Source organism: Rhinopithecus bieti, unplaced genomic scaffold (genome assembly GCF_001698545.2).
Source record: "Rhinopithecus bieti isolate Rb0 unplaced genomic scaffold, ASM169854v2 scaffold_3902, whole genome shotgun sequence".
NCBI lineage: Eukaryota > Metazoa > Chordata > Mammalia > Primates > Cercopithecidae > Rhinopithecus > Rhinopithecus bieti.
This window is the reverse complement of record NW_016804460.1, coordinates 184826-196183: the sequence shown is the minus strand read 5'-3', so window position 1 is coordinate 196183 and position 11358 is coordinate 184826. Positions and strand designations below refer to the sequence as shown.

The 11358-nt window shown below is 37.8% G+C and overlaps 1 protein-coding gene across 1 annotated transcript; it reads right to left on the bottom strand.

Annotated features, from left to right (window-relative positions):
* Positions 1 to 10083: 10083 nt before the first annotated feature.
* LOC108527300 (olfactory receptor 11G2) lies at positions 10084 to 11107 on the bottom strand. The gene has a single exon (XM_017868490.1). The coding sequence runs from the start codon at positions 11010 to 11012 to the stop codon at positions 10098 to 10100; it is 915 nt and encodes a 304-aa protein (XP_017723979.1). The 5' UTR covers positions 11013 to 11107; the 3' UTR covers positions 10084 to 10097.
* Positions 11108 to 11358: the final 251 nt, after the last annotated feature.

Below are 11358 nucleotides of genomic sequence, written 5' to 3'. Positions count from 1 at the left end.
TATTGTAAACAAATGCAGTGTTTTGAATCGTTTAAACATAAATCTCTCATCAAAATAAACAATTTGTTACAATATATTGTTCTGCTACAAGAATTCATCCTTATACTTGTTACAGATTGTAGATTTTGACATCTCAAATGTCATCTCTACTGTCCACCTACAAGAAACTCAGAATCTAGATAAGTTTGGAAGGTCAATGATCAAAAGTCAAACAGAATGAATAGGTAAAGTGTGGTATATGCACACAATGGAATACTCTTCAGCTTTTAAAAAAGAAGGATGTCCTGTCATTTGTGACAACATGGATGAACCCAGGGACATGGTACTAAGTGAAAAAAGCCAGGCTCAGGAAGACAAATACTGCATGATTTCACTTATATGTATATGTGGAATCCAGAAAGGTTGAATTTATAGCAGCAGAGAGTAAAATGGTGGTTACAGGGACTGGGAGGTTGGGGAGATGTTGGTCAAAGGATACAAAACTTCAGTTAGATAGAAGAAATAAGTTCAAGAGCTCTATTGCATAACATGGATAACTATAGTTAATAATTATTTTTTTCTTGAAAATTGCTAAGAGAGTAGATTTTAAATGTTCTCACCACAAAAAAGTGGTAAGTATATGAGAAAATGCATATGTTCATTAGCTGGAGGTAGCCATTATACAATGTATACATATTTCAAAACAACATGTTACACATAATAAATATATACAATTTTTTATTTGTTAATTTAAAAAGTCAGACATAAATAAACATAGCTCCAAATGTTGCTAATGGCAAATTCTTGCTGAACACAGATGATATTTTCTTTCATTTGTTGATGAAAGAAAATATATATGTAAAAATATTCAATAAGCCTTCTCCAAATGTAAGGATATTTATTAACATTAAGTTTTTCAATGCATTTCAAATGATCTAAAATGCTTATGTCTTGTTCTTTAAATTTATTAATGCTACACTGTTCAAAATGTACCAAAATACTGTTATTGTTTTTTATAATTATAAACATAAAAGATATAGAAAAGATAAAAAAAATCCTACCTCACAGAGAAAACAAATTTTCACTCTTTGGAGGAGTGTGCTCTTCTCTTCTTTATAATTAAAATGGAATTTTTCAAAATTAACTGTTTTATAATTTGTTTTTAAACTTAATATATTTGTCTTTTTTCCGTGTCAAAAATAGAGCTCTGAATCATCAACTCAATGGCTTCATTGTTCTTCTTGTCTATAGATTCAATCAACCCTCTAATGATAGATTTAGATTGTTATCAATGTTTTCTATTATAATCACCACTGTGATGAATAGTCTTGGACATATATCTCAGTATCATTTGACCCATAAAGCCTGAGCTTATCAAGATTTAAAAATTAACAATTACACTTGTCAATATCGGATGTCTTAGATTTTCATGATGATTTTAGATATCCTTTTGATACCTATCGTATGTTAAAGTCAGGAAGACAAAACTCTGTAACATATAAATTTCCTGTTTAATATTTACGTAGCATGTTATATATTTTTCTACTAGAGCATGCACCATAATGACCAAATCATATGGTTTCATGTTACCCTACAGACTGAAAACGTCTATAATTCACAAATGATGTTTAATTTATCTTTCATTTCTCAGATAACTCAGTTTCTGGTACACAGTAGGCACTTGTTGAATAAATTAATGGTTGGGTGACTTTCAGACTTGCCAAGCCTGTCACCAAAAAAGCTAATCTGAGTTTATGAACATCACCATCACTGAGTCCTCAGTCCATACATCACTGGGCAGTCTTGTGTAACATGTCAGTTTGGTCACATTTAGCAAAATCACATTTAAACCTTGTGATTCATTAATTCTACCTTGCCTCATGACCCTGTCATTTGTGAGCATCTGCTCTAAATATTGGTCTCTCTAGTCATTTATATTTTCAAACATGTCATCACCATTTTGCTCAGTATTTATCTTTATTCCATTTTTTTCTTTGTAAGAGTCCCACTTTGTACTTGCTTCTTGGTGAATGGCTCCACTCTTCATTCACCAATCCAGTTAGCATTTGCTAAAGCCAGAAACTTGAGAAACACTGAAGGAACCTTTTAATTCCATCACCTCCCATATGCGGTCAATCTCCAAATCCTGTTGATTTTCCTTATCAAAGTATATATATATAGTATATATATATATATATCCACACACTCACAGACATATTTTTTTTGATACAGAGTCTCACTCCCTCACCCAGGCTGGAGTGCGGTGGCGCAGTCTAGGTTTACTGCAAACTCTGTCTCCTGGGTGCAAGCAATTCTCCTGCCTCAGCCCTCTGAGTAGCTGAAATTACAAGAACGTACCACTACGCCTGGCTAGTTTTGTATTTTTAGTAGAGATGAGGTTTTGTCATGTTGGCCAGGCTGGTCTCGAACCCCTGACCTTAAGTGATCCACCCACCTCAGCCTCCCAAAGTGCTGAGATTACAGGCATGAACCACCACCCCTGGCCAATTTTCCTTCTCAAAGTTTTTCAACACTGTCTCGTGCACATGGTAGATCACTAAATGCTGGATGTTACCACATAAAGTTGGATAGTCCAGTGGTGCAATGTGGCAGCTACACATATGAACTAGAAGGAAAAATGGGCTGCTCCTTAGGAAGAACTGGGAGCATAGTTTTAGGAGGCAAGCACATAGTTTGCTGAGGAAGGAAGAGAACACTCACTGTAGTAGTCTATGTGGTGACATACCACAGTTGGATTAGGTTTACAACTGACTGACTCACTCTAGTAATACTTAACAAAGTAATCCTGTTATGTAAGTGACTTAAAAGAAAATAAATGATAAAGTCAGATTGACTTGGGTTCAAATACTGTACAGCATACTATGTGCCTGTAGGCAAGTTACCTTCCGTTTTGCTGAGCTTTTGGGAAAACGTAGTTGAAGTACAGTTTCCTAGTACATGTGGTAGTGCCTAGTGCAGTTCCTGGAATGTATTAGGACCTGCAACACTCATAGCTGTTAGTGTTCATAATACTACTACTAATAAATATAACTACAAAGTAGCTAGGATAATTTTTTAGCAGAATCATTTAAAAACCTAAATGAAAACAATAAATTAATTTTAAATTTTATTTATTTATTTTTGAGACAGGGCCTTACTCTTTCACCCGTGCTGGAGTGAAGTGGTGGCATCATAGTTCATTTCAGCCTTGACCTCCCAAGCTCAAGCAATCCTACTGTCTTAACCTTCTGAGTAGCTGGGATGATAGACATATGCCACCATGCCAGGCTAATTGTTAAATGTTTTGTAGAGACATGTTCTCATCATGTATCTAGCCTAAGGAACATGATGAAAACCTTTCTCTACAAACCCTTGGCCCCTCGAAGTGCTAGGATTATAGGCATGAGCCACTGCGCCCATCCAGTGAATTTAAGTGAGCCTAAATGACTAGATTAAAAAGTCACTCAATTCCCATATATCTCATAGTGAAGCTATGGACAGCTCCTTTTAGTTGCTCAGATTTATTTTTTTGACCTTCTTGTATATTCTGGCACAATATTCTGGTATATTCTGATTGGTCTGACATAAAGAAGATATAAAAACACAGTAGTGTTAATAATTCAAAATGCAGAAGATAAAGTATTAAAGGAAGGACATTACATTTCCTGGGATGTGCATAAAAGTAATGGGAATAAGTTATATTTAATCGGGGCATTGTAGAAAGTGAGTTATTAAGCATGACTTCTAATACCAAATTATGTAATTTATCAAATTTCCAAATAATGAGGCATTCCTCCTTATTTAATTCCTAAATAATTAGGCAAGAATGTTGAAGAAAGTGTTCAGCTGAGGAAGATCTGGGTAGCTGGGCACAGGTGTCAACAGTTCATTATAACACTTATTATACTGGAGATGCTGTGCATGAAATCACATGTCTAGAAACTCACAAAATTTTGCAAAAATATATTCATATTATAAAGGCATTTCACTGGAGCTAGCATCCATGTGTAGATGTCTTAGAAAAAGTCAAGTAAATCCTAGACAGGGGAAGAAGTTACTTACCCTTCATAATAGAGCTATGTGCGGACAGCCCTAGGAATACAAACCGAGCCTGTGCCTTCTCATTGATACCTCTCTTTGCCTTATGTGGACTCAAAACCTGGAGCCTGACCCAAAGAATCCTAGGATATATAAAGATAACTGTTGAAACTCCCTTTTCTCCTTTCCTGAAGTGCTCAAAAGAAATGTTTATAGGTAATTCTGTTGGGCAATAGTTATAGCCAGAGGAAAGAAGCACACCCCTCCTATGGTCAGCCCTTGAGGTGTGGGCCTCGATTGACAGGGTGGTTATTTTCATCAAGGACCTCAGTCACCTCCAGGCACCCAGACCTTCCAATTATCTCGTCCAGCAGAGAAAGGTCAACGGGTGAGTTTTATATACGAATTACTTTTGTGGCAGAGGAGTGCCGCAAAAGCAGTGGTATATGAACCTCATGAAGAGGTTTCAGAAAGAGGGTGCAGGTGAATGAAGAAGTAAGTGTCATTGCGAGTCAGGGGTGCAATTAAAGTTTTATCTTGGAGATTATGTGATGATTTCAGTCTTCCCTTGGGCTGGTTTATGACTCCCTCAGGAGTCCTTGGCATAGCCTCCTTTCTTCCATCATAGTTTTCATGTAGTTTAGGGCAAATTGGACCCCAGAGCAAAGGCAAGAAGAATGTTTTGAAAGGCAGTGATGAGATGTCTGTGTGGAATTCAAAATAACTTCTTTTGTTCTTAGGAAAAGTTATAAAACCTCATTTCTAGAAAATCAGTTGTAATGTCCTCACTTTATTTCTAATTTGTGTTGAGTCTTCTTTTTTTCTTATTCTAGCTAAAGTCTTGTCCACTTAGTTTATCTTTTTGAATAGCAAACTTTTGGTTTTGTTCATTTTCTCTACTGTTTTATATTTTCTACTTCATTGATCCCTGCTGTAATCTTCATTATTTCCTACCATTTGCTAGCTTTGAATTTAGTTTGTTCTTCTTTTTCTAGTTTCTTATGGTATAAAGTTAGGTTTTTGAGTGGAGATTTTTCTTCTTTTATAATGTAAGCCTTTATAGCTATACATTTCTCTCTTAGCACTGCTCTCTTTTCATCTTGTAAATTTCGGTATGTTGTGTTTTCATTTTTATTTGTCTCAAGATACTTTATAATTTCCCTTGTGACTTCTTCTCTGACTCATCGCTTGGTTTAGAGTGTGTTGTTGAACATCCACATATTTGTGAAGATTTTAGTTTTCTTTTTGCTGTTGATTTACAGTTTTATTCCATTGTGATTTGAGAAAGATAGGTACGATTTTAATCTTTCAAAATGATTAAGGCTGTTTTGTGACTTAACAGATGGTCTAGGCTGGAGGATTAAAATATTTTACTTAAAAATTTTGAGTTGTGTCCATTCATAAAATGAAATAAAGGAAAGAGGATGGCAGAGTCTTTAATAGAAAGCCTACAGCCTGGGCAACATAGAGAGACCCAATTTCTTAAAAAAAAAAATTAGCCAGGCATGGTGGCATGTGCCTGTGGTCCCAGCTACTTGAGAGGCTAAGGTGAGAGGATTGCTTGAGTTCAAGAGGTTGAGGCTGCAATTAGCTGTGATCCTACCACTGTACTCCAGCATGGGTGACAGGGTGAGACACTATTTAAAAAAAACACCCCCAAAACCCAAACAACAACAGCAAAAAGAAAGCCTAACACCTTGGAACCAAAAAAAAAAAAAAATGATAATAAAATAATAATAAAAAAAGAATAGATTGCGGCCAGTGTAATGGGGAAATTGAAGAAAATGGCATGTATAAATTCAAACAAGAGCTAAACCATGGCCACAAACTTCCAGGGATGACTGATTCCCTTCTGAGTGGCATCGGGTCTAGCTCTGGTTCATCCTTACCTGAGGATGAAGACCATTAGGGCACCAGCTTTGTGTGACCTTCCCCCTCCCCAGCACCAGGTTCCTGTTTCCATCTCGTTAGCTAAGCATTGTCCTGAAGCATAAGGATTCGAACTACAGTCAAGTACTCTCTGAGCATGAATGGCCTTAGTGCTTACCTCTCAGGCTTTCATTAAAAAAAAAGACTTAGCCATTTTCTGTTCTCTCTTCAGATCGTCAATGTTTTTAAGTTTTTTTAATTTAGTATTTTTATTTGATCACAGCAAGATGGTAGATCAAAGCAATTCAACATTCCATTACTAAAATCTATATTTACTTAACATTTTAAATAATATCTCTCTTTGGTATTCAATTTATTTTATTACTATTATTATTGTTATTTTTTGAGATGAAGTTTCACTCTTGTCGCCCAGGCTGGAGCGCAATGGCACGCTCTCAGCTCACTGGAACCTCCACCTCCTGGGTTCAAGCGATTCTCCTGCCTCAGTCTCCCAAGTAGCTGGGATTACAGGCATACGCCGCCATGACCGGCTACTTTTTTTTGTATTTTTATGAGAGATGGGGTTTCACCATGTTGGCCAGGGTAGGCTCAAACTCCTGATCTTGGGTGATCCACCCACCTCGGCCTCCCAAAGTGCTGGGATTATAGGCGTGAGCCATCATGCCCAGCCTATGTTATATTTTATAGTCATACTTGCTTTGTCTCTGGGACCTTAGTAGTAACCACTAGTGTGGTTGATTATATGATGGTATAAGGTAATTTCTAGAAGCACTTCTATTCTGTAACCTGAGGTGCACTTGCAAAGAGAAAATGCCTATGCTGTGCTTACAACCTCTTTCACACAAGTTCCATACTTACACATATGCAGCTTCCCATGAGCTTCCATGGTAATTAGGCCTTCCCCTCTTACTGAACTTTTGCTACTTAACAAAAAGAAAACCTTCCAATTTTCTCTATCATAAGACTGTGAATCCCATGAGGGAAGAAAATGTGTCTTACATACCTTTGTCTCAAATTTATTTTCTGGCTCAATGTTTGGTACATTGTAGGTGCTGAATAAGGGCAATAAAATCAATAATTGAAAATAAGGGAGATGATGTCTAAATATAACTGTGATAAACTCGTTAAAGTTTTATAACAGTATATTTGTACAAGCCCTAAGATGAGGAAGATGTATCTCAGGTTTTTTCTAAAGTACAAAACTGTCCAAGTGAAATGATGTTAAGGGGCTCTGAAGACCCCGCTTCAACATTTCTGTCAATAAACAGGCTCCTAAGGAACCCTAGCATTGTGGGAAAAAATGATTTTCCAAATCGAATGATCAGAAAGTTCCCCTAGAAAATTGTTCTTTGTTGGCCAGGCGCAGTGGCTCACACCTGTAATGCTAGCACTTTGGGAAGCCGAGGTGGGTGGATCACCTGAGGTCAGAAGTTCGAGACCAGCCTGGCCAGCATCGTGAAACCCCGTCTCTACTAAAAACCCAAAAATAACCTGGGTGTAGTGGCGGGTGCCTGTAATCCCAGCTACTCAGGAGGCTGAGACAGGAGAATCGTTTGAACATGGGAGGCGGAGGTTGCAGTGAGCCGAGATGGTGTCATTGCACTCCAGCCTGGGCAACAAGAGCGAAACTCTGTCTCAAAAAAAAAAAAAAAAGAATTGTTCTTTGTTTAACTAAAGAACTTACTCATATAACCAAACACCACCTGTTCCCCAATAACCTATGGAAATAAAAAAATTTGACAAAATATGTTTTATTATTTATTTTTGCAATAAATAATACAGGCAAATGATAAAGAATTTGAAAGCACAAAAGGAGTTATGAGAAAAAAGTCTCCTTTACTCTCTTGTTCCTTAGACACCAAATTCTTCCTGCCTGAAACAACCGTTGTTATCAGTTTCTTGGAGCTCTTTCAGGAAATATACACGTTTCCATGGAAGGCAACTACAATATGCTCTGCTACTCACTTTGCTTTTTTCATTTAACAGTATGTCTTGGACATATATATCATTGCATATGGAACTGCTTCATAGTTTATAAATTGAAGACATAATATTGCATGGTATAACTCACCATAGCTCATTTTACTAGTCTTCTATTAATGGGAACTGATGTTTTTTTCAATATTTTGCTATTACAACAATGCTGCAGTAAACATTTCCCACGTGTGTAAAAATATCTGTAGGCTAGACATCTTAAAAGTTGGGTTGCTGTTTTAATGGGTATGTGCCTTCTAAATTTTGATGGAGGTCGCCTTGTCACCCTATATAGTGTTTGTAAAACTTATATGCCCACCAGCTAAGTGTGAGAGAACCCATTTCACAATCTTTAGACTTAAAGTGTGTTATCAAACTTCTTGATCTTTGTCAATTTAATAGATAAAATGTGAGATATATTTATAGGTTTATTCTATTTTACCTTTTATGAATTAGTTAGTGCCCTTTCCATGTTTAAAATCTGTTTCTGGATGTTATTCATTTATATCCTTTTGCTCATTTTCTTACTGCGATACTGTTCTGTTCTCTTACTATTTTACAGGTTTCATTTATATTAAGGAAATAAACTTATTGTGATATGACTGGCAAATAAGCGAGAAGTCCTAAAGGGAAATTCAGGGTTACTTTTCAAAGAGAAGGGAACTTGGGCTAGTTAAAAGGGTGGTGGATAGGAACTTTTTTTTTTTGTTTTGAATTGTTAAAGTCATTATCCTCAGCCAATTGCTCCCTGATTCCCAATTCCTATTGATTTAACCTGAAAAACAGGTATTTGGATTAGTGAAGACACTTCATTCACAGCATGACCTTTCACTCCAGGCCTAGGGGAAAGTTCAAGGAGAACTAGCCCAAGCTTCTAATACAAATTCTGGGTAACTATTTTCCTGACCTACAATTACTGGGCGCCTTCCATGAAAAGAAGGCCTAAATCTGTGGTCCCGGTTTTATCATTTATTTGACCATAGGTAACCTTTCCCCTGCTTCTTGCAGGGGAAGAGTCCTCAGGGATTCTTTGCTGGTTGCAATGAAAAGAAAAGCAGGTGTGCATCCCCGATTTGTGTTTATGCCAGCCTCTATATCCACCTGTCCCTCTGATTTGCGGGCTTTGGAACACACATGCTACATGATCATCTTCTGAAAGTGAAGGAAGAAGTGAGAATGTATGGAATCTAGATAGAGTAGAAAAAACTTTCTGGTCATGACTGAAAAACTTGTACTAAACCCAAAGTAATTTCTATCAAAAGTAAAATCTGGACAAAATACGTAAAACAACTATTTGAAGGCACTCAGAGCAATTGGCATGGGCAAGCCTTCATGGGCTACAGTCCAAGATGAAGGGAAGAAAAGGGAGGTGAGTTTCACATTCACCATGTGTTTTTCCCTGAGGATATTTGACCATTTACTGGGTTGGGAGAGTATGAGGAAAGGAGGAATAAAGCCTGAGCGGAAAGCAGTAGTTTTACTGAACTGAGAAGGTAGAGAATTTGGTGTTTTCAGTTGCCAAAGTTGCTAGTGTTTGCGAAACAATTCCTAGAGAGGGGAGGACCACAGAAGCTAGGCTAGAAATACGACGCAATTCTCCTTCAAGGCATTTTTGGATTTCTAAGCTGTGTGTACATGGTGAGACCTCAAAATAGCTAGCAGAAACTAAAGCTGAGAGTCTAAAGAGCAAAGCAGACGTTTCAGGAGTCATGGGGTTCAAGAAGCACTTAAATAGGAGGCTAGGATCAGCTGAAGTGGAGGGGCCTTCTAAACAGTCCAGATTTGCCCCAAGGTCTCAGAAAGGCTATGTTCCTGCAGTAAAAGCCACACTATAGGAGTAAAACTAAAATGAGCACAAACCATTTAAGAACACATACAAGTAGTGCTTGAATAGAATCAATGTGATCTGCCTCTCCTCCATCTACTTGCTAGAACAACACTTAACCTTCATTACTGCACATATTGTCTTTATAGTTTTTTAAAAAAATGCCCACCAGTCAATTAAAAAACACTGAGGCATGCTACACAACTGGGCAAATAATCATGATCTGAAAGGAGAAATAACAGAAACATGCTCACAGGTGTTTTAGCTTTGGCCAATAGTAAGATGAACAATTAATTGTATAAGACCAGTATTTTTTAGCCCCCCAAATTAGAGACAAGATTAATTATGCAAGGACCTTTTTGATTAACATTTTATGTCCCCCATAGTTTCTTCAGAGATTTTGCATATCTTTGTTCCTAAGACTATATATCATAGGGTTAAGGAGTGGGGTAACAACAGAATAAAACAGAGTCACAATCTTCTGCTTTCCAGCTTCATTCTGAGACGGTGGGCTCCCATACATGACTATCACTGAGCCGTAGAACAATGAAACCACAGTCAGGTGAGACCCACAGGTGGAGAAAGCCTTTCTTCTCCCAGCTGCTGAAGGGACTGTCAACACAGCTCTCAGGACCAGAGCATAGGACCCCACGATGAACAGAAAGAGCATAAAGACAGGCAGAGGACATAAGACAGAAAAGATAAGCTCTATCACAGGGGCTTTTTTGCAAGTGAGTGTTAGAAGAGGAGCTGGGTCACATAGGAAGTGGTCAATAATCTTAGATCCACAGAAAGACATTTGGGAGATGATGACAACAGGAATCAAGAACCAGATGAAACCAAGCACCCAGCAATTGATCACAAGATTGGTGCAGAGACGTCTGGTCATAATGGTTGGATAGTGTAGAGGCCGGCAGATGGCAAGGTATCGATCAAATGCCATAACTGCCAGGAGAAAGCATTCTGTAGAACCCAAGGAGAAGAAAAAGTAGAACTGGAGGAAGCACCCAGAGAAGGAGATGACCTTGGTGTCAGAGAGGAAGTTGGCCAGCATGTTGGGGACTGTGGAGGTGACATACCAGATCTCCAGGAAGGAGAATTTGGCGAGCAGGATGTACATGGGGATGTGGAGTCTCTGATCCCAGTGCACAGCACAGATGATGGAACCATTGCCCGTGAGGGTCAGGAGGTATACAACAGTGAAGAGCACAAAGAGGAGGATCTGTCCCTCCCTGGGGCAAGGGAAGCCCAGGAGGATGAAGCCAGTGAAGGTGCTGGAGTTGCTGGGGGCGTTGAAGATTTTCATGTGTCTGTGAATTGTAAAAGCACCCGCAATTACTGGATGACAGTGCAAACATAGATGGGGAATCAGGTTTATATTTAAATCATTTTGGGAAAGAAATGCATATTATGAGCTATTGAAATAAAAAAAAAGAATGCAGATACATCAATAGTCACTTTTTTTCTTTTAAACTGACATGTTGATCTGGATTGATTCTTTGCTCGCGTTCACATTTTTACCATAGGCTCAAGAAAACTTTTGACCAATATTGACCAATATTGATAAGCTGTCATATATATTTTATCAAGTGTAAAGCCTTTGTAGTTTTCACATTGACAACAAGCCCCTTCAAGAACCTTTGTATAAATAC